This window comes from Pantherophis guttatus, chromosome 7 (genome assembly GCF_059756535.1).
Source record: "Pantherophis guttatus breed Tessera chromosome 7, ASM5975653v1, whole genome shotgun sequence".
Classification (NCBI taxonomy): Eukaryota; Metazoa; Chordata; class Lepidosauria; order Squamata; family Colubridae; genus Pantherophis; species Pantherophis guttatus.
The window spans coordinates 69,890,960-69,916,117 of NC_142069.1; the positions used below are offsets into that span (position 1 = coordinate 69,890,960).

At 37.3% G+C, this 25,158-nt stretch overlaps 1 protein-coding gene across 1 annotated transcript; it reads left to right on the plus strand.

Annotated features, from left to right (window-relative positions):
• Positions 1 to 14,471: 14,471 nt before the first annotated feature.
• Positions 14,472 to 18,763, plus strand: LOC117667842 (hyaluronidase-4-like). The gene is made up of 3 exons (XM_060687062.2): positions 14,472 to 15,353; positions 16,877 to 16,966; positions 18,353 to 18,763. The coding sequence occupies exons 1-3, from the start codon at positions 14,472 to 14,474 to the stop codon at positions 18,761 to 18,763; spliced, it is 1,383 nt and encodes a 460-aa protein (XP_060543045.2).
• The last annotated feature ends 6,395 nt before the right edge of the window (positions 18,764 to 25,158 follow it).

Sequence of the window (25,158 nt, forward strand, 5' to 3'; positions counted from 1 at the left end):
ATGGCTGGATGGATGGAACTTCTTTGTGTCCAAAGTCCCAAAGCATTGTTCTTCAGAAATTGCAGGAAATTGATGACCTTTTTCTTAAAACTGCTGGTGGGATCTCTCTTCAGTCTCATACGTAGCAGTGTTCTTCAGAAAACTGTTCACCTAGACATTGTAGTCATCTATGTTCAGGATAACTCTGCATTTTTCTTTATCAGCTGCAGCTGGCAGGAGGGTGATGTTCAGGTCAGTTCCTAGTGATGTCACTTCTTTACTTGAGCAGTGAATTCTTGAACTGTGAGGCTAGAAGGGGTGTTTTGGCACTGGTAAGGGCTGCAGATACCTTCATCCCAGTGGTGAAATCCGGCCGGATCTATCCGGTTCAAGCGAACTGGTAGCACCGGTGGTGGGAGCATCCGCCCATCCACCGAGACGTCATTACATCCCATTTTTTATCCTCTGCGCATGTGCAGAAGGCTCCTGTGCGCTCCCGTTCCCGAACTGATAGCAAAGGTAAGTGGATTTCACTGCTGCTTTATCCTTAATTGTTCTGCCTGTGGTTCTGCCAGTTCTTTGTTCCTGATGGCTGGTAACTATTCTGGTGTTACCGCAAAATCCAGACCTTTGGATAAAACATTCTTTTCTGTTTGAGTAAACTCTCTGTCAGACAGATCTTTCACCCATCGGTTAGTTCTCTGAGATACGTCACTGTCCTCTCTCATCTGGGTTGGGTCTTCTGTTTTGTGTGTTTTTCATGTCTAAACTGCAAGGTAGAAAACTTGCGTTTCTGTTGTTCTTTGCTCTTGTGTTGTGCTAGTTGTGCATTCTTTGTAAATTCTGTGACCTTCTCCAATACCTCTGTTGGTAGAAGTGATTTAAATTCTTGGAATCTGTGTTCCACTCTCTCTTCCAAAAACTAAATGGTAAAAATCTATCTTATACTTTCATTGAGAAGCTGGAGCTGTACTTTCTGCATGATGCTTTCTGCACTATATCTTTTCATTGTTGATACAATATTTTGGGGATGACTTTGTGTTGTCTGCATCTCAAATTGAAGTACAAATGGTTCCTGTAGTCTGCAAGTTTTCTGAAAATCTGTTTGCCCTCCCGCACAATTCAAAAGGTGTTCATCCAGTTCATGATTGTCCCAAAGGTGCTTTTCAAAAGGCAACTGAACTTTCTTGGGTTTTTTCCTTGAAAACTTTTCGCTTCTCATCCAAGAAGCTTCTTCAGTTTTAACTGAATGGTAGGAAATAGAAGGGTTTATATTTTTTTGAAGTCATCTGGTCATTAGCATTCTGAAAGTCAGTTGTTAGCTCTCTGAGAGTCCTTGAGGCTTGAATCTCAGTGCAAATGGGTGTGGAACCTTCTTGGGACTGCTAAAAGGATTGTGTTATAGACAGGAGACAGGTGGTGCTGTTCAATTTTAACATATATGGCTTCTTTGATCCTCTTTCAAACTAATGGTCTTCTCTGTCCAAAATGTGGACTTTGCAGTCTTCAAAAAAGTAATCTCTCTCTCTCTCTCTCTCTGTATAGAAGCCAATTTAAAGACAGATACAGAATAGATAGATAGATAGATAGATAGATAGATAGATAGATAGATTGATTGATTGATTGACGGATACATAAATATCATACAAAAATTACACAGCTTGCTTCAATTTTTTCCAAGCTGTGGTTCACTGTTTAAACAAAGGCTTGAGTCGAGAACATGGGTCCTCAAACTATGGCCCGTGGGCCACATGCGGCCCGCTGAACCAATTAATCTGGCCCACGGACTACCACGAGGTTGCCCCGCCCACATCACCCAACCCACCCTTCAGCAGAGTGCAGGACTTGCCTTCGGGAGAGCTACCCGCTGGAACCAAAAGGTAAGTTCAACAATTTTAGCCTGCAGAATGCTCATGGAGGTGGGGGGAAGGGGTTAGAAGAGGCAAAAAACCAGGCAAAAATGGCCTGTTTTTGGCCAAAAAATGAGCCATTTTTGCCTGGTTTTAGCCTGCAGAATGCTTGTGGAGGTGGGTGGGGGGGTTTAGAAGAGGCAAAAAAGCAGGCAAAAATGAGTCTAGCATTGCAATGAATATTATAAGGTAGTAATGGCTAGTTTAAACCAAGGCATTTACGTGGGACTCACTTCAGTTAAATAGAGATTTAGCACAAACTTCCAGTTTTGCCTGTTGCCCTGAGTCACCCTATAATGACATGTTTTCTGGAAAGCAGACCAAAAACATTTTGACATTCTGCTTCTCTCTGCATGGAACAACTTGCATACTGATGGCACACTGGAAGGTAATCATAATTATATTTTTTCTCATCTAAAATGTTATGTTCATTCTTTTTGGAAGAAACTGAAATGTCTTGACATTTATGATATTTATTTTGTTTGCCTAATATAACTTCAGTGCCAACTGCTGACATATAAACTGCTGGATGAACTAAATTAATTTGACTACGTGAAAATAATCAATGACTGCCATTTCTTGGTAATGCATAATTAATCCAAATATTTCTTTAGAATTATAACATAAATGCAATTTATTCTTTATGAGGGATTATATTCTTAAATCCTAGGGGCATTCCAATAGAACTGCAAAAGGCTTTTCCATGGTGATGCATCTTGCAAAGTGTACACTTCCTGCCCCATGAATTAGACATTTAAATTAGATATACTCTTGTGGACTAATATTCTTTTTAGTAATATCTTTTAAATTCTGCTTTAGAAAGAATATTAGATAATTTCCAAACCTGTAAACTGTAATCCTAGAAAGTACATTTTCTCTGCAAATAATATTTATCATTTGTCATGAAAAATTTACAATTGGAAACATTAAAATGTTGAATTAAAAGTAAAACTATCTGCCCAACAGGAATAGTTTCCAATTTGGGCCTTTAGCCAATTGTTTCTTCTCATTAGAAATTCTATTTTACTGTCTCCGCACTTTCCATTTTTCTTTCTTAACGTTCTGTGGCTACCCACTGTGGTAAATTCTCATTAGTCCTTATTTTGTCTTGCCTCATTAGATTTTTCTATTTGTGTTTCTACACATTTTGCAAGCTATACCCCCTACACACTCTAATTTCACAGTTGCCTCATTTTGGCTCCATTCTCATTGGTCCTCATAACCTGAAATCATTATTAGAGGAAATGATTAATTCTTCTGTATAAATGATTCAACTGTTTAGAGGTGGAGAATAAAATATTATATCACTAGTATACAACTTATAATTTAATGACAAATTAAATTCAGAACATTAACATATATTCAAATTGTAATTGATATTTTATCTGTGTTTCCTCTGAACAAATTATAAGGGAAATTCCTTGCTCAATATATATTCCTGCATTCCTAATTTTTCTGATTTTGCTATAAGTATATTCAGTACTATAAATAGCACTGTAATCACCCCATAAGTACATGGCTTCCAAAAATTATTCAGAAATAGATTTCTTTGCTTTTCAATTATTACTTTATCATGCTACCTTCTGCTGTGAGAAGGTTTTTTTTAAAAAAAATCTACCTTATCTTCACAACCTTTTAAGGAATAATATGCTGAGATTAATTTGCCTAGGATGAATGATACCCATGACAATTGGGAAGTTATTTCAAGCTAGGTCTCTGTTTTTGAATCTGACAACACAGCAATGATACCACTTTAATTATAAACCAGATGGATGATGCTTACATTTTGTTCAGCAGTGAGATAATGGATTCCCCTTTGCTCATTGCTTTTTAATATTTTAATAATGGCACAAACTAATCTAGGGGCAGATTCCCTTGTTACATTGCTCTTTTATTGAAATAGGCATGTACTGGTGTCCCTGTGGAAAGATAGTAGGTTTCTGGAGAAGGTCAAGATGGCAGTCACAGCAATCAAAGCTCAAGGGGTGGAGCTTTGATCATACTCCTGTGACTGCCATCCTTCACCTTTTTTTTACCCTTCTGACCCCTCACTCCCAGTGGACCTCACCAGTATCGACAATGCACTCTGTCTACTAAGTTCTGAATACTACTAAGTGGAAGTCTACTCAAAAATTAATCCATGAGTTCAGTTGGGGTTCCTTAATTTTACTGCTAGGAGTTTCATTTAGGAATGAACGATTCTTGTAGACTTTATGTGGCTCAATTGTTTTCTAGAGTTAGTCCTCTTTTATTGTTGAGGTAATAAATCTGGGCTATTTCAAAGGTGAACAGAAATAACATGTCAGTGTTTCAAGATAACAGTTCTTCAGATACTTCAAATAATACTTCAGATACTTCAAATAATAGTCCTTCAGATACTTCAAAGCCCTGCTCTTAGAATACAGTAAATCTAGTCAAGCCACTTTACAAGTAGTTCCAGCAGAAGACAACTACAGTAATCAGATCCACCCACCATGGTGGAAAAACAGAGTCCTCATTAGTTTTCTGCAAGAAGTAGCTACAGTATTTTTCACTGGAAAAAGTACTGACAATTTCTCATGACATCACTGTCCCTTCCCATTGACCAGACAGGCACTGTGACCAATGTTTGAGTGATTTGTTTTCCATGGTGCCATGCTTTGGCGATGATTTTTGTAGTAGAGAAGCCCACTTTCTCTTTTTCTCCAGATCCTTTTCTCCAGCCTCAGGATGCAAAAACAGGTCAATTGAGTAAACGTGAATGTTGTAATCACTGCATGGAATTAGTGAAACGTTGTATATAACTGTGTCTGTTTTGCACATCCTCTTAGTTATTAGTCAATTTGCTCAATGTTGGTATTACCATAATGTATTTATCTCCCCTATTGACACAGTCAAATCTGTTATGGGCACAGGGCCCAACAATGCAGTGTAATCCAATTTAAATTCAACAAACCCTATTGTTAGAAAATGTTTTTTAAAGATTGTAATCTTAAATAAAGCTTTTGGTACTTTGCTACCATCTTTGCAGTCCAGATCTGATTGTACCAGTCTTAAGCACTACAAAATGTTCGATATTATTTATTCGTTATTGCAAATATCACTAATTCAATAACTTTAGTAATAATTTGGCCAAATATTTATTTATTTATTTATTTATTTATTTATTTATTTATTAGTCATATTTCTATGCCGCCCACTCTCCGAGGACTCTGGACGGCTTACACCAAAGACAGGAAATTAAATAGCATATTGTCCCCAACAATCTGGGTCCTCATTTTACCCACCTCGGAAGGATGGAAGGCTGAGTCAACCTTGAGCCGGTGAGATTTGATCTGCTGATCTGCTGAACTAGCAGTCAACTGAAGTAGCTGTAGTACTGCAGTACTGCACTCTAACCACTGCGCCACCTCGGCTCTCAAATATGAGACACAAATTCTTCCAGGAAGGAGCTATGGGAATAATAGATATTGTATAAGACACAGTGGTGAAATTTTATTAGAATATTTCGGATTTAGCCAAATTATATTTTCTAGGTTGTGTATAAAACCGTTAAAAGTAAAAATAAACCAATTGCAATTGTTTTTTTATTTCATTTGAAGTGCAGGCTAATAAGCAGAAATACATAAATTAGATTCTATAAAATTCCATGATTTAATGCTGTATTCAATTTAGAATAACAATTATCAAACTCAAAGATTAATTATTTTGATATGAATTAGCCAGCTTGATGTAGTAAAGTATCAGGCTAGAAACTGAGAGACGATGATAGTTTGGCCTGCCTTAGGCACAAAGCCAGCTGGGTGGGCTTGGGCCAGCCTAAGCCAGCCACTCTTGGCCCTAAGAAGCAAGCAATGGCAAACTACTTTTGAAAATCGTGCCAAGAAAATTGCTGGAACTAGTCCAGGGGTGAAGACTTCCTTGAAGGAATAAAGTATTAAAACTAAACTTTAAAGTAAATACACTAAGTTATAGAGATAGATACCTATTATATCTCTGAATTCTGTCTTTCCTGCCTTGCCCATATATGGAAGGCAACACTTGACTTACAGATCATCCTCTAATCTTTCTAAAGCAATTTCAGAGGACATGCTATTTGATCTGACCACTTAAATGAAGATTTGGTCTGGACCAGTGGTGGGTTGCCCCCGGTTCGGACCGGTTCGCCAGTAGTAAAACTGGCGGGAGGCCCTACCCACCAACCCGGATGTCGTCATCAGCAATCTGCGCATGTGCGCGATCCCATTGCGAACCCGTAGTAAAGGTATGTAGAACCCACCCCTGGTCTGGACATATCTGTTGGTCAAATCTCATCTGGCATTAATTATTCTCAAGTTTCATACAACTCTAGTGAACCAGAATGTGGCTTCTTTTTACCTCAGCATCATATGTGAGCTAAGCCATTATGATTTGTAAACTTTGGTTTATTGCTTCATGTTATAGATAAACCAAGCCATTATTACTCCTTTAACAAATCTTAGTTACAATGGCACAGTGCATGTGCAAACTATATTTTTTGGCTTAGAGATGACTTATTCCTAAATTAATGTCTTTAATGAAGCTGCAACAGTGGTGGGTTGCCCCCAGTTTGCACCGGTTCTATAGAACGGGTAGTAAAACTGGTGGGAGGCTCCTCCCACTGACCCTAATGTCATCAAAACGCTTCTGTGCATGCACAGAAGCTTCTGTGCTTGCGCAAAGAGCGTGCGTGCGTGCGAGCCCAGCCCTATTGCAAACCGGTAGTAAAGATAAGTAGAACCCACCCCTGAGCTGCAACATAGTTGTGGTAAAAAAGAGATGGGGGAAGATTTTATTATATAATTTCAAAGTACTGAATCATTACATTTTTTTGTTTGAATTGTCATTTTCCTCTAAATATTATTTGTATTGAAGTACTGTCTTAAAACTTTATTTAATAGGATAATGAGATTCATCTTCTCCCCAAGGAGGTCACATATCCTTTTAGGTCAAAACAAAAGCCATTTCCTATCAATCTGTGCCAGCTTCAGAGAGTGGGAGCCTTTGCAACACAGGTTTACTAAAAATAAACTGGAAATTATAGAGACACAGAGAATGAATGCCTGGACACAACTTAGTACTTAAAAAAGCCCCAAATCTTCAATGACATCATTGTTCTAACTCAAGTTAAAAGATCCATGTGTGTAAGGAGACTCCCACTCCCATTTGTTGGATTAGGAGCCTTAAACTTCAATGTGGAGGTCCATTTGCAAGTGACATTGTTTTTAACTGGATGGCTTCTTGAGTGACCTCTTGTCCAGTATCCAATTCTAAGGTGACATCTTCCCATTCAGTAACATTTCATATTACATCTGGATCAGTGAATCCATATCATAAAAGTCCTTTGAACATTTAATTTCAATCAGAATATTTCTGATGTGGCTTTACCTTTTCCACTTCTCACAGCACCATAATCATATATGTAAGTCTAAAGCTTATCTAAAGTCAATGGCAAATACGCATTGCTCTCTTTGTGTCCTTCCCATCTGTCTTTCCAGATTGTGAATTAATTAAAAAAAATTTTTTTTTACTTCTTCTCTCTAAAATAAAAAAATAAAATAAGCAGCAACAATAACAGATGCTTTCAGATAATTTCAGATCCTAGTAAATGCATTCAGGAAGTCTTCTTGCAAGTGCTTTCTTCCAAGAATATGTTGACTTCCAAGATTAACCAATAACCTGTTTTTAGTTAGACCACCCAAACAAGACTGAATCGCCTTTATATCTGGGATCATCTAAGAATAGCTAGATGAGGCCATCTGCTGATACTTATGGCCCTATCTTTTTCTGTTTCCTCTCCCTCTCCCACCATTCACATTTATTTTGTTGACAAGAAAACTTGTATTCTCCAAAACTTGAATTTAATTAAGATTATTTTATTGAGATTATTCCTTTCCTTATTTCTTTAGGGGACTCAGTGATTATCACAACAGTTTTCCTGGTTTTGCTAGTGTTTGACTGATTTTTTTTTACCTCAGTAATTCTTTCATTTCCTTGGAAAGGGAAGCATATAGTATACGGAAAAACAATGACAATCACAACTGTATGATTGATTGATGGATTTTCTATAGCTGCCTAATTCAACCAATTGATTCTGAGAGTCTTACATTTCTAAAATTCTAAAACAAAATAATTTAAAAGATTAAAACAATAAAAACATCTACAAAATAAATAAGTAGAAACAGCAGCTGTGATGATTAATCAACTAATGTTCACAAGTAGTAGCAGAAATGAAATAATCTGGAAAGTATATTATATTATATTAACTTCTCCTTTCCTAAATCAATTGCACGGATATCATTCCTGACTTTATCCAGATTAATATGAACAGTATTGCAATCTTCAACATTTTTAGACATATAACCTATGCACATGTTGACATGATTAGAACTTTTCTTTCAGACCCAACAGATTTCTGCAGGGTTTTTTTCTTTTTTTAAAAAAACTTTCCCCATTCCCCTTTCCTGTGGGCTATATCAGCACCACTTGTTTTGCCTAAGACAAATGTGGCCATTCCAGTTTGAAAGCTCCTGAAAATTTTTCAACAGTGAATAATGTGCAAAGATGCCTTGAGCTTTACAGCTGCAACGACATTAATGTGCTAATCATCAAATGCCACTATGACAGAATTGATGTGAAGAACATTGCTGGTCCATGTCTCTTGAAAACCTTACACTAATTGCATTTGGAAATAATGGAAGGATGTTGCCAACCTTTGGGTCATTTTTGCAAACTCCTGCTAACTAAAAATAAGAAGCTAAATTGTAATAGACAAAAAAAGTGGCATATTCAGAAGGAAATTTTAAAAAGCTCATGTTTGCTTATGCAGTTTCTTTGTGTGTGTCTAGATTTCAATAATAGCCTAAATTTCAAGTCTGAATCCTGAAGATGTCAATTCCTCAGAGTAATTTACATCATACTTTCAAGTTTAAATTGTTAACATTTTCTGTTTGTAATAGATCTTTAACAGCTTTGATATAAAATCTAGAGAGGGAGAAGATTGAGAGCTGCCTTTTTTAAAAAAAATTGATTTATATACTGCTCTTCTCCAGAGACTCAGGACAGCTTACAATGCGTTAAGCAATAGCCTTCATGCTTTTGTATATTTTTAGTCAGCTTATTGTCCCCACAATCTGGGTCCTCATTTTACCTACCTTAGAAAGGATGGAAGGCTGAGTCAACCTTGAGCCTGGTGAGTTTTGAACTTGTAGTAATTGCAGGCAGCTGATGTTAATAACTGTTAATAACAGTGCTTTAGTCTGCCGTGCCTGACTTTTGAGTATTATGTCACCTATCACACAGGTAGTCCTTAATTTAAAGCCATAATTTGGAACTTCTGTTGCTAAGCAAGGTAGTTATTGAGTTGTGCCCAAATTTATGACTTTTTTGCCATGGTTGTTAAGTGAATCACTGAAGTTATTAAGTGAACCATGAGGTTGTTAAGTCAATTTGGTTTTGCCTACTAACCACTACTTGCTGGAAAGGTTGCAAATGACACTCACATGACCCTGGGATGCTGCAATTGTCATAAATACATGCCAAGCACCTGATTTTTTATCCTGTGACCCTGGGGATGCTGGAAAGGTCGTAAGAGTGAGGACCATACATAAGTCACATTTTTTCAGTGCCATTGTAACTTTGAACGGTCATGGTCACTCATTGAATGGATGATAAGGTGAGGACTCCATTTACTTGTGAAACTCAACACTATTATGCAAATGAAATGTATGGGATCAAATAAAAGAATGCATCTGACTAAATGGTAATTTAATTTACTGCATTTACTATGACAATTTTCTATATAGTTAATGGATTTGCCACATGTAAAGGTGAGAGTTTAATACTGTCTGGTTCTTTGATTGTTGCCTCAAACTGAAAGTATTTCTATCCAAGAATGAGATTTACAAAATATTCTTAAGCAGGATTTATTGAAATGACAAAGATAAGTTTATAAGAACTTCAGCAACTGAACTATTTGTCACTTATAATCAATTTATTCCCTAATGTCCTGGGGGGAGTCTTTTTCTATTGTCTTGTAAAAGGAGCTGGAATTTTCTTCCGATAATGGAAGAGTTTGTAGCTGGGTGTTCAGATAACCATTTCCTGAATCTTTGCATTACATTTTGAAATATTTGCAGAGGTTTTGAGGATTACCCTAAGGCCGTGGTGGCGAATTTATGGCATGTGTGCCACAGGTAGCATGCAAAGCCATATCGGTGGGCAGGCAAGCGTTGCCCTAGCTCAGCTCCAGCGCACACGCATGCACCGGCCAGATGATTTTCAGGCCTTCCGGGCCCACTGGAAGTCGGGAAACAGGCTGTTTCCGGCCTCTGGAGGGCCTCGGCGGGGGGAAGGCTGTTTTCACCCTCCCCAAAGAGGCTCGAAGAAAGCCTCTGGAACATGGGGAGGGTGGAAAATAGGCCTATCGGGCCCACCGTGTCATTGCATGCCAAAAGTTGGGGGACCGCGGAAGGGGTGTCGCCATACATGTGCTGGGGCGCATTGAATTATGGGTGTAGGCACGCATGCACACAACCCCCCTGCGTTCCCCCCGCTTTTAGCCATCACTGCCCTAAGGGGTTCGTAGGCCACAAGAGCACATGACGTTTTTGATTAGGCATCTCAGATATATAAAAACAGTGCAACTTTTTTTTCTTTTTGTGATTATAGGAACTATTTTCTACTGGTCACAGATCTACAATCTTTGAAACTGAAGTTGTTTTCCTTTCTGACTAGAAATATGAGGAATTGAATCTGCGCTTTTGTAGATGCTAATGCATTTCATGGATTCATAGTCTCTTTCTCTCTCTATATATCTGTAAATTGGTTTTATTAAAACATACAATCTGCTTTTATAAATGTTATACAAACACAAACACACACACATACACATACACACAGGCCTCGATTTATTACCACAATTGAGCCCAAACCTATGTTGCTGAGGTCGCAAAAGCTGATAACATGACCCAAGGACACTGCAACCATCATAAATATGAATCAGTTTCTAAGCATGTGAATTTTGATAGTGTAACCAAGGGAATGCTACAATGGTTATAAGTGTGAAAAAGGGTCATAAGTCACTTTTTCACCATTGTAACTTTGAATGGCCACTAAATGAACTGTTGCAAATCAAGGAATATATAATATACACACATACACACACACACAAATATACATACACAAATATACATATATTCATACATATATATATGTATACATATGTGTGTATATGCATATGCATATGCATATGCATATGCATATTAATCCTCTTGATGTCAAGGCTTATTCTGCTCCTCTTGACATAATAGTAGATCCTCAAGAGAGATAAGTGGCCATTCTAAAAATGATTGTTTTCTGTTTTAAAACCTATTATTGAAATGCCATATATTTTTAAACTATGCTTTTAAACAAAGGCATTCCAGTCCAGTGTTTGGTATACACCTAAATTAACACAAAACCACACTCTGAACTTTTCTTTAAATAGCTTTCTTTTATTTTAAAGGTGCTTGAAATAGAATCCCAATGACTGAAAGTGGCAAAGGAGAACGTCTGCAATTCTACTGAATTAAATTCAGTTAAGTTAAACATAAAAAGCATAGAATTTCTTTAGAATGAGATGTTTTTGATCACAACCTTAAAATCATGGTTATATATTTATGGACCATGACCAATGATCTTGTAATATCCATTGATTTCTTATGCAACATTGTTTTATTCACACACAGAATGAGAAACTCAAGGTTCCTATATGTAGAACAGTTGTTCCAGATCTCAACTACAAACTCTGTAAGATGACACCAAAGAGATACAGAAGCCACTAACTCTTGGGCATCTAGTGAAGCAGGGTTAGGCACCATAGTGTTATAATGTAGAAATCTATAAATCACCTATTCTGAACTACTGTTTAAGACCTAAAATTATTTGTTGTGATGTTTTTGTGTTGGTTGTGCTATATTAGGTTGCATGGTCAGGACTTTTTGATAAAGTTGCATAGGTATCCATTTTGTTGGAAGATTTTGCATAGACATCTATATAGATGATGAAAACGTAATTTCCAACAAGGTGGTCTGGCAACTTTTATAATGTTTCCATACATCAAAAACAACCCAGAAACCACCAACAGACCAGTACAACCACATTGCATCACCATAGCATACATACTAACTAAAGCTCTCCAAAACATCCCAAAAGACCCAGCAGCCCCAGAAGAAAAAAGAGGAGTCATCTAAAGCATGCAGTGTAAGATCTGTAATAGCCGCTATGTAGGACAAATAGGTAGAAGACTAGCTTGAGTACCAACTAGCAGTCAGAAGACATAATGAAAATTCTTTAGTTTCACAACACATGGACAAACGTAACTGGGAAATTGTGACAATCCTAGACCAAGCCAAGTCCCAAAACACTAGAGAATTCCTAGAAGCCTGGACTCGGGCAAATTGACCATCAGCAGATACATAAAGATAAACAGGCTACACAAACCATTCAAAAGAGACAATCAAAAGGCCAAAAAGGAAACAAAAAGACTTCTCACAGCAAAAATTCCTCACCGGCAAAAATTCCTCACCAGCTGATGAGCAGAGATTAACACTTAGATTAATTCTAGACCAACAATCAAGAAGTAAACAATGCCCCAGTCAAGGAACTACCAACTCAGAGAAAAAAGCTAAACAGTAGACAACAGCCTGAGAGCATACGCACCAAGACAAATTCCTTGTGTGTTCAATCACACTTGGCCAATAAAAAATTCTATTCTATTCTATTCTATTCTATTCTATTCTATTCTATTCTATTCTATTCTATTCTATTCTATTCTATTCTATTCTATGAATTACCAAGACCTCTTTCACCAACCCTGACAGGGCAAGCCACCAGTATATAATATGAGATCACACCCCACTCCTTTTTGGCACTAATTATGTTACCTAGTTTGGTAATGAAGTGTCTGCAAAAAAACAACCAAGTTCAGAGAGCACCATAGAACCCACAGTTCAGCCTAAGGGTTACAAATATTTTCTTCCCTTGGAATTGATGACTACAAGCAAAGAAACAAAGGTAAAGATTAAAAACAGGAGGATATACACTGCTCAAAAAAATAAAGGGAACACAAGCAGAAGACATCCGAGATCTGAATGAATGAAATAGCCGTATTAAATACTTTGTTCGTTACATACAGTAGTTTTGTGTTCCCTTTAGTTGTTTGAGCAGTGTATAAATTACTGTATGTAAAGAACAAAGTATTTAATAAGGCTATTTCATTCATTCAGATCTCGGATGTCTTCTGCTTGTGTTCCCTTTATTTTTTTGAGCAGTATATATTGTGCAGCTCATACAAAATTATTAAAAATGAAAAATAGATGGATTCCCCCCCCCCAGAATGTTGTGATGCTGATAGAAAAGCAATAGAAGGTTTATTTAAAAAGCAGGAAGTCCAATTATAAAAGCATACTTCTACTTATTTAGTTATACGGGAGTAAAAACTGGGTACGTAAGAAAAATTGTGTGAATACAGTGGGCATTTGTTATTTAAGAAGTGTGTGTAGTAAAACAAGAAATGATCAGCTCAAAAGTGAATGAATGTGGAAGGAATATAAATGGGAGTGACAAGTATAAATATGTATTATATAGAATGAATCAGCACTGAGCTGCAGAACAGGAAGAATGAACGAGTTGAGAGGAAGACTCAGGTTTTCTTGCCAGAAAGAGAAGTGAAAAAGTCAAAGTACAGAAGATAATGTATTCAGGCAATGTATGGATGGGGGTGGAAGCAAAGATGCTGACAGAAAAAATCCAAGAGAGCCAGTTTGGTATAGTGTTAAGGAACCAGGCAAGAAACTAGTCTCCTGCCTTTGCCATGAAAGCCAACTGGGTGCCCTTGGGTCAGTCGCTCTCTCTCTCTCAACCCAACCTACCTCACAGGGTTGTTGCTGTGGGGAAAATAGGAGGAGGAAGTTGTGTTTCATATGTTCGCTGCCTTGAGCTATTTGTAAAAATAATAATGGTTGGATAAAATATATGAAAAAAATAGATATATTGGGTGGGGTTGTATACATTTGGCTGGTTTGGCACTAATTCCTTTCTTTTTCTTCCGTCATGTCTTAATTTCTTTGCATTACTCTGTCTTGTTTCTTTGCCTTGCTTCTGCATAATGTTATTTGCCCCCTTAAAGAATAAAATGATGGGACTAAATGTTTTTATATCGCGAGGATTTTTTTTCCCTTAACATTTAACACAGCACAGCACTTGAGCAAAATGGTTTGGTTGAGAGCAGCATATGTGGAACTGATTGGGTTAGATTGTGGGGGTGATACCGAAATATAACTTTATCATATTTTATTTATCTATATATTAAATTACTGTGTTTTATTCCAATTTCATTTTAAACTGTATTTTATTCCAATTTCATTTTAAATTGTATTTTATCCAATTCCATTTTAAACTGTTTTTATCAGATTTTAGTAATAATTTGTGTCTGGAACTCTGCACTTTGATATGGCCCAAGGGTTAATCAGTAAAGTAAACTAACTATAAAAGTTAAAATCATTTTCTATTTCCTAGCAGGTCCATTCTACATTCTGGTTACAGATGTCATTTATGTGGAGTTCTGCTTTGGCCCTGAAGTCTGCTCAGCTTCCTGTGTTTCGACGGATGCCTTTCATAGCTGCCTGGAACGCACCGACAGATCATTGCTCCATCCGATATAATATCACAATCAGCTTAAGAATGTTCCACGTGATTGGAAGTCCATTTGCCAAAGCAAGAGGACAGAATGTGACCATATTTTATGTCAACAGGCTGGGATATTATCCCTGGTACACATCACAAGAAATCCCAATCAACGGTGGCCTCCCTCAGAATTTCAGCTTGCAAACGCACCTGGAGAAAGCTAATCAAGATATTAACTACTATATTCCTGATAAGGATTTCACTGGGTTGGCAGTCATAGACTGGGAACACTGGAGACCCCAGTGGGAGCGTAACTGGAACACCAAAAATATTTACAAGAGACAGTCGAGGAAACTAATTTCCAAACTGCAAGAGAACATTTCTGCAAATGCTATCGAACGTTTAGCTAAATTTTCTTTCGAAAAATGTGCTAAGGCTTTCATGAAAGAAACAATTGAACTGGGGATTAAAAGCAGGCCCAAGGGCCTCTGGGGATATTACTTATATCCTGACTGCCACAATTACAATTTCCATGAGCAGAACTATACTGGCTCATGTCCAGAAAATGAACTCATGAGGAATAATGAACTGTTGTGGTTGTGGAATAGCAGTGCAGCATTATATCCCTCCATTGGCATTAAGAAATCCCTCGGAAGCAGTGAAAACACATTACGCTTTTCACAGTTTAGAGTGAAAGAATCCATGAGGATTTCCTTTATGACCTCACATGATTATTCTCTCCCAGTATTTGTATACACTCGACTAGACTATAAAGATCAGCCTTTGTTATTTCTTTCTATGGTAAGCTCTCTGGAGATCATCAATTTTGTGGCTTCTGTAGAACAAACACACCATTGCTGTGGACCAGTGGAACTCTTAAATCGGGAAGAGCTAATTCACATTTAACATCAATCAAGAACACCCAAGGGCATTTGGTTGGCCACAATGGGAAAATAATACTGGATTAAATAAGACCTTGCTTTGATCCAGCAAGTTTCTTTTTAGGTTCTTAAAAATACAGGACAAATACTCTCTCTCCTTCACCATCTTTCATTTCCCTGCTAACTAACCACATCCCTATCATTACATTCCTATAATTCCTTCTCCTTCTTACACTTTCAGAGACAATTACCCAACATCCTGCTGTCAGTGAGATCCTTCCCTTTCCTAATACAACTCCTAGATTTGATTAATGGCCATTGTCTCTAGTTGGAGTGGAAAATCTGTGAATTAAGTTGCAAAGAGTCATTGGCTTGTGGTGGAGGTGCAAGTTAAATAAATACATGTTTATTCATGGCATTGAATCTATTTTAATGTCAAGTAAGAGAAGCATAATGTCAAAGTATCTGGAATGTTGCAACTATTATAATCATCACTAGCTCTCAATTCATTTTTCTTCTAAGCCAACATTTCTTCATAGTAAAAAAAAGTTCCTTGGCATATCGAATTGCAACCTTAGACATTTTGGGGGAAATCATTGGAAATGATTTATTTGAACACATCTCAATATCACATCATACTTTTGTGTGCAGACATCTTATGTCTGAAGAATTATTTACTTTTTTCCTTTTAATTGACGGTTCTCACTCCACTTGCCTAACCCAGGATTTGTTTATATAATTTATGCTTACATTTGAATATTTATTTAAACATTTATAAATCTCAGGTTTGGTGTTCTATATTTGAAGTCAATCCAGCATGAAATGAATATACTATATGCACAAAACAAACCTAATCATATCATTTAAAGACCTTAGGGCTTCATCTGCACAATGCATAAAGTCTGGGAAATTTCATCTCTCCCTGTCCCTGTCCCTGTCCCTGTCCCTGTCCCTGTCCCTCCCTCCCTCCCTCTTTCCCTCCCATGTGTGTGTGTATTAGTATCTCCAGTTGGTTAGTGTATGGTTCACTGTATTGTTACATTTTGTTCTGAGCTTTTTCTCTCTCTCTAATAACAGTTTCTTTCAGCCGAATACACAAAATGCAATCTTAGAAGACAGAAATAGGACTGTTGAAAAAATAATATCTGATCTCATGTTTTGAACAGCAAGATTTTTCTAGATTCATGACAAAAAATATTTATGCAGCGTCTATCTTATCTTCAAATTGGCATGGTGAAATTGAAATAACAAAATATCCTTACTACAGATATAAAACTGATTGAAGATGAACCACATTAAAACATGAATATTTGCAGCAATTAGTTACAAATTCTTCTGAAAGCTTGGCTACTCAGAATGGGGTACCTCATAATGATGCTGTTAATGTGCCCAGTTATGATATACAATAATTGACTGATAATATTTTCTTCTGTTCCTGTGTAGCAAGATCTTGTTAGCACAATTGGTGAGAGTGCTGCCTTGGGAGCTGCAGGAATTGTTATTTGGGGAGACATGAATTTAACATCATCAGAGGTAAATTAAAGTCGTCGTTTTAAAATCTTTTAAGTTGCCTAAAAGTCTTCCTTTTGACCCGGCATTCTTTAATATAGTACACTCACTTTTTATCTATTCATTTTTTCTTATGCAAGATCAGATTATGAGTAGGAGAAGCTTCAGGGAACATTTGGCAAAAATCTATAACTTTCTTTCAAAGCTTTGGAAAGTAAGGTTACATAGGTTTTATATCAGGGGTGAAATCTAATTTTTTTTGCTACCGGTTCTGTGTGTGTGGCTTAATTAGTGGGCGGGGCTTGGTGGTAAGGTGACTGGGTGGGCGTGGCCAATGTCACTTCTTTGCCCTTTTTAAGCTAAAAAACACAACACAAAACAACTGGCTCACCCACAATGTAAAAGCAGCTGTGTTAGACTCAAAATGGCTTCGCAACAAGCAGGAACTTCACACAGCCACAAAAAGCCCAAAAAAACAACTTTCACACTTTACACACACACAACACAACACAACACAACTGGCTCACTCACAATGTAAAAGCAACTGTGCTAGACCCAAAATGGCCCCTGCAACAAGCAGGAACCTCACACAGCCACAAAAAGCCCCAAAAACCAACTTTCACACTTTACACACACAAAATTCCACATACAGCTTTGTGAGATTTTGTGTTTGTGTAGTTAGAGTGAAACACTACAGAAACACACTAAATCTCAGAAAGCTGCACAAATATTATTTTATTTTATTTTATTTTATTTTTATTTTTATATAAAAGCAGCTAAATTTAAAGCTTCCTAAACTTTAAATGGCTAGGTCTAAAAAAAGAACAACTTAAAAAAACTCCAATTAACTATTTTTTTTAAAGCTCCCAAAGGGGAAAAAATCTTACCCAATAGAACAGGGGTCTCCAACCTTGGCAACTTTAAGACTTGTGGACTTCAACTCCCAGAATTCCTCAGCCAGCTTTGCTGGGAGTTGAAGTCCACAAGTCTAGGCAGGAAGGCAGGCAGGCAGAAAGAGCTGCTCATCGATGAGCTTGATTGCAGGCAGGGAGATTCAGTTGCTTGCTGATGCATGGATTGCGATCGTCATGCGATCAGCAGCTAAGGTAAGCAAGCTGGAGGCTGGGAGAGGGGGAGGGGAGAAAAAAAGAAACTTTTTTTCTTTTACATGGCTCTGGCGATCCGAGCTGAGTTGCCTGATTAGCAGGCAACTCAGCTGGGATGTTAGAGCTTGGCTGGTCAGAGCCATTTAAAAGAAAAATAAGGCTCTGATGATTGCGGGGCTCAGCTGGGCATGGGGGACAGGGGCAGGAATTTTTGCTACCGGTTCTACGTATATATATATATTTATGACATAGACATGGCATTGGACAGCCTTCCCATGATTTACATATTGCTTCTTTCTTGCAGTCCAATTGCACAAAGGTGAAGGAATTCATTGCTTCTAAATTAAGTCCTTACATCACCAATGTAACCAAAGCTGCAGAGGTGTGCAGCCAGAATCTGTGTCGGAATAATGGAAGGTGCATACGAAGAAATTGGAAAGCTTTGGATTATCTTCATTTAAATCCTCAGAATTTTCAAATCAAAGCTTCAAAGAATGGAGTTACTGTGACAGGGGTAGCATCTTCAACTGACCTTCAAACAATGGCAGAGAAATTCACTTGCCATTGTTATCAAGGATTTGAAGGAGCTGATTGTAGGAAAATCAAGACTTTCGGCTGGCAACCAGGGTACTCTGTCAGTTTAATCTCATCCAGAATAATAATTATGATAAACTTGGTTTCCTTCAACTTTTTAATTGTTGAGATTTCTTTTTGACAATGGCAAAGTAGTAATTTCCCATAAGATCTGTTGCTCCAGAAGAGCAATAGAAGTGTAAAGACAGTTATCCTATGAATTCTTATTTCCATGCATAAGGTTATAGACACACATAAAATCATAGTTTAATACACCTTGATTCAGTGATCTTGGCCTGCAACAGGCAAACTTCTGCATTGGTTTATGTTGCTTGTATAATGATGTCACTAAATCATTTGCATCATACTTGACATAGTGATGCAAATAACATCGCTATGCTAATAATATAATCTCTGCAATTACATACTTTACTATTCAATGGAAGTTGCCTAGAATAACACGTCCCCCTCTCCACCCCTTTCAATCCATTAAAATGAGATGTCATTCTATAGGACAAAACGTGAAACTAATGCATGCAGTATTTTGCTTCTGTGAGCTAGCGTTTTGGTGCTTTCCTACCAATGCAAACATGTAAAAATTGGCAGGTGCATTTTGTACAACCTGGTTTTATTCCAATGTCACAGCTGTCAAAAGGAGCAGCAGTGAAGTCTCAAGCACCTTTCACACAATCATCAGCTTTGCTCCACTCTTACTCTAAGCGAGGGGTGTCAAATTCGCGGCCCGCAGGCCAGATGCGTCATGTGCTGGCCCCACCCCCGCCTGGTTTAGTGAAGGGGAAAAAAAACACTCCAAACTTGATTGCAGAAAATATGACTTCAGCAACAGAGTGGTCAATGCCTGGAATGCACTACCTGACTCTGGTTTCATCTCAAACCCCCAAAATTTTAACCTTAGACTGTCTACTGTTGACCTCACCCCATACCTAAGAGGTCTGTAAGGGGCGTGCATAAGTGCACCAGTGTGCCTACTGTCCCTGTCCTACTGTCCCCATTTATTCATATCCTTATCATGTATTCATAATCATATTTATACTTATATCTGTTATCTTACATGTTTGATAAAATAATAAATAAAATAAAATAAATTAAAAATGTCACGTGACACCACTGTGACGATGCAAGTTTGACACCCCTGCTTTTAGCATTACTTTTGCAATACCCAATTAGTGTCATCATCATCCCCTCTTTAATCTGACCAACAATTCTTCCAGCTGGCAAGAAGACAATGTTTAAAAAGGCAGTTTTTTTTTACTGGGGAGAGAAGCACTTTAAAAAGGCCCTAAAATTCACCTGCAATGAAGTAGTATATTGCTTATTCAGATACATGCTTACCTACAAAACATTGTGGGTGGCCAAGTATTATTTATAGCAGTGGTGGGTTTCAAATTTTTTTACTCCGGTTCTGTGGGTGTGGTTGGTGGGCGTGGCATGGCTTGGTGGACATGGCTTGGTGGGCGTGGCAGGAGAAGGATACTATAAAATCTCCATTCTGTCCCCACTCCAGGGGAAGATACTGCAAAATCCCCATTTCCTCCCGATCAGCTGGGACTTGGGAGGCAGAGAATAGATGGAGGTGGAGCCAGTCAGAATTTTTACTATCGGTTCTCTGAACTACTCAAAATTTCCATTACTGGTTCTCCAGAACTGGTCAGAACCTGCTGAAAGCCACCTCTGATTTATAGGAAGCAGTGTCAAAATACAAGGCAATCCCCTTGGTGTGATAAACAGGCATACTACAGGACCCTGGTGCTTTATTAAAAAAAAATGAGAAAGGAAGACTTCATTGGCCATTTCCAAATAAATTGACTGTTCTCTGAATTATGAAACTAATCCTTCCTTTTTTTTTCATTTCATTTTAATTTGATCTCCAGACACCTACACAGATGAGGCAAATAAAAGGAGAGCAAATAATTCAGTGTTAATTCCAGATGAGGCATTTATTTTGAGTCAAGCGTGCCTAAAGTAAATAGCAAAATAGAGATATGGATCATCTCAATTGCCAATGCCTTTTTACCCATCAGCCTGGACTTCTCCAATCCCATTCTCAGTGCAAACATTTGAGCTGATTTTCAGCTAAGCTTAGACTTACACAGAAGCTCTGCTAATGTTCCCATCACTTGTAGGTTTCTAGGCTTCTAGAATTTAGAAGAAGCTTCTAAGAATCTAAGACATATAAGAAGTAAAGTGCAATTATTAGAAAGGGAGGTGGTAGCAATATGGGGGGTTAGATATGGTTATTTGTTTCTTTTGTGGTTGGTTGCACAGTCAGCCAGATGTTTAGACCTATTAAGTCCTTCCCAAGGACCTGGGATAGGCAGATGTTATTGTTTCAGAGTGTTACAGTTATTGAATGATGGATTAATGATGTCTTAAGTTTAAAGAGCAAAATGGATGCCTTAAACCTTGCAGATACACACTCCTGGTTTAAAGCATGAACCCTCTATGCACCTCTGAGACTCATGATCACTTTAATTAATGGATTAATTAACTAAAGCTTAATTGTGACAGGCAATTATTATACTCTTGTATTATGAATTAACATTATTATTTGATGGGAATGAAATGGATTAGTGCGAGTAAGGAAATTATAATAAACCTTGGTTCAATTGACTGGAGGAGGCAATTAGTAATTAGTAAAAGAGCATTATCGTGCTACAGGACACATAAACCAAGCATTTTTCTTTATTTATTTACCAGGAAGTAGGAAAGCTTTTCTGTAAGAAATTAGATCAACCCTCCCAAATGAGGAAAGTGAAACAGTTGTTTTAGTACCCATGTGGATCTAATGATATATAGGTCTGTTCTGCAGTTGGCGGCATTACTTTACTCTATTTTATCAGGAGGATAAAACACAAAATGATACGTTTTTTTCTGCTAAATAACACTCATTAGCATAATAAGCATGAAATATAAGCAGTTACTTTTACAGGTCTAGGTTAATGTATGAAGAAGACATAACTGCAAAACAAAAAGCTATCATGTACATTATAAATAATAGTACAAAACCAAGACAAGTACCAAAGGGGGGTGGGGGACAGAAAGAGACTGAACACCGTGGTAGAACAGAACCTGAGGTGTTATGTGAACTATTAGCAGTCCAATTGGACGGACCTCCTGCCTTTTGCTGAGATCACATACAATAATGCTGTTCACAATAGCATGGGATGAACTCCATAGGGGGGCAAACCCATTATGAGGTGCAGCAAAGTTCGTGCTCCGGATCATTGAGGGTAGCAGGAGCTGTTTCACCACTATTCAGTGCTTGGCTGGATTTTTGCAGCTCAGATTCTTTGGCTCAGGGCAAAGCTGGTTGGGGAATTCTGGGAGTTGAAGTCTTCCAGGCTTAAAGTTGCCATAGTTAGAGACCCCTGCTCTAGAACATGGAGAATAGATAACAGAAAACAAACCTTTCATAGCCTTGTAGAGTTTTGTGCAGATTTTCACAACCTAGATCTGGTAAAACAAAAAAAAAAAAAGATCATCTTTCTTTCAGCTGGACACGTGTACTTTAAATCATTTATAGAAAAAATTGAGAGTAAGAATGGTGATTTCTCATCTACTTAATTAAATTAATTAAACATTGCCAATTAAGACTGAAACAGATACCATATCTAAGTTGTACTCAGCTGGAGGAATAGAACTGATATATAAAACTATTTTACAATCAACCACTAGGCGGTAGCAAAGAGATGCATATAAGGAATTTGAAGAACAACTTTTTAATTTAGATTTGTTCCAATTGTCTTGAAAAGGCATGGCAATGATGATTTTGTAGATTCCTAGCCACTGTATTTATTAGTATATTTACAAATAACTTTGCACCGAGAATATTTCAGACTAAAAGAATAAAAATTACAATATAAAATCTCAGTACAAAATCAATAAGTAAAATCAACAAGTTAAAATGAGCTCAAAAGATCGCCAGTTAATCTAGGAAAGCGAACACAAGGTGAAAATATGAGTAGAGTTATTGAGATTTCAACTTCAAAACTCACTTGATTCAGGATATCTCTGGTGAAGTAAAATACAACAAACAATTAACCTTTTTTCTTTTTCATGTGGAGAAATTAAAAAAGGGCTTTGGTGTTAAAAGACGCCAACATTGAGAACTTTTCATAATGAGGTACTATGTCAAGGCTGATAAATAAAAAAATAAATAAAAATAAAATAAAGGTAAGAATATCTAATTCAGCAGACACTGCTAGGCAATTTGATGGCAGTGTTTTGCTTATAAATTATTTCACCTTCTCTATTTCATGCTACAAATCCTGAAAGCTTTCATGTCCCCTAAACCTGGATTTTCTATACAATGTTGTTATTTATTTTCAACTCAAATATCCAGGGGGTTCCCAGAGTGGTCTGCATGGCCAAAACTGTATTCTCTGTATTCTTACTTTCACCACAGTGTCTCTCTTACAGACAATAAATATCTCTCTGTGGGCAGGAACGGTGTGCAGGAAATGTTGTGTAATATTAATGATTAATAGCTCATCTGGAGGTGATGAATACTCTGAATATCTGAAGGGGGCTACTCAGTTTGAAAGACTATGATCCAGCCAGCTTCTCTTGAAGAGTATTGGCTTGCACTCAGGATATCTCTGGTGATTTTCAAACACGTCTTTTCTCTCTAAAGAAAAGTGACAAAGATCACTTTTACTTTTTACTGCCAGCATGCAGCGTGGCAGGGATTATATGGAGATGAGAGGGGAAAAAAGCATAACTAAAAGAGAAAGAATGACTGGTTTCAATGACATACTCCTGCTCTGGCTCCATCTGGCTTGTAAACATGAGCAGAAGGATGTTGCTCACTCTTCATTTAAAGCATCCTAGTTCTCCAACTTGTCTCCCCAAGAGATTTTAGTTGGCACAGTTTCAATTGGCAATTCAGCTACTCTTTATATTGAATAGCTTTTTGATGGAGCCAATTTTAAACTAGGAAGTCTGGTCATTTCATTGTCCCTTGATAATTCCAGTAAGATGCCTACTTTGTGATTTGTTTTTCAGTTTGGGCTATCATGTCTTATATTTTACTGAATTTTATTGCATATTACCCATACAGTTTTGTTTTGGCGCCACACAGACATTAACTATAGTAATAAAGTAGTATTTATAGAAGCAAACTAACATAATCATTCAGCAACAAAAATGCTTCATTGAATTATGATATTCTTGGGATGTTACAGAGATTTTCCTGTGACACCAGGTCACCGTTGATTTAACATTTTAATCGTTGAAGGAAAAATATTCCTGGTTCTTCTAAATACATTTCATTTTCTGAATGGGTAGAACTATAGAAGTATGTCCTTTTCTGAGATTTTTGTACACTAAGGGAGAAAAGGATACTACAGCAATAAATAAATACAAATGTACAATAATTTGAAAAAAGGAAAAAAACAGAAATTGCATCTTTTCTGGATGTTTGCAGATGTGTAATCTATATAGAAATTAAAGTCAGTCTCTGTATTAGATATTATGTAAAATGAAACTTTCTTGCTGGGTATAATGCTCTATTAGGCTATGCATTCTATTCAGACTCAAAATTCCATCTGGTTTTAAAATTTCCTTCTTTACCGAAGATAGTAATTGTCTGTCTGTCTGTCTGTCTGTCTGTCTGTCTGTCTGTCTGTCTGTCTGTCTGTCTGTCTGTCTGTCTGTCTCTATCTATCATCTATCTATCTATCTATCTATCTATCTATCTATCTATCTATCTATCTATCTATCATCTCTAAAACGAATCCTGCTCTGGTGTCCAGTCTCACACAGTTCAAACAGGACCTTAGCCTCCAAAGATAATTTTGGGTAATATAAATGGCAGGAAAAGAAAACAATGAAAAACTTTTTTAAATTATCTCAATTAATTTGTCTTAGCAATTTGAGCCAATTTGTACAAGACTTATTTGTCCCTACCCAGCCCAGCTTTTGATTTAATTTTAGGGTCTTTTCATTATTTTTCTCATCCATTCCACTTCACCATATACTGTAAATAATGAAATATGCATTCTTTCTCTGTCTCCCCCAATGGGGAGATTGAGAATATGTTGATGCATAGACTCACTCAAAATGCAAATGACCATCTCAGATACATTATGTGCATATGGATACCTTATGCAAAGATTTAGCTTTCTTGAGAAGTCTGTAGTATTGGGAAAGGGGAAGGAAAAAGTAGATGACCAGCAGCAACCAAATGGAATCAACCACAGTATTAATAAGTGCTGTATTGGAAGATCTGGAGAGCCCTGTTGGAGACAGATCATCCTAAAGACCATCTGTCTATATTAGGGGTCCCCAACCTTTCGGATCTCAGGGACTACTAAATTCATAATTTTAAATCCCGTGGACCACTAAATAAATAATAACTTTATTGTCATTGTACGTGTATACACAGTATACCCATACAACAAAATTCACTTAACACCCAAAGACCAGGTCCCCCTCTGCCCCGCACAAAAAGACCTCAAAGGGGGAGACTCTCTGCAGTAACACAGATGTTCATTGTATGTATCTGTCCCAGGGACC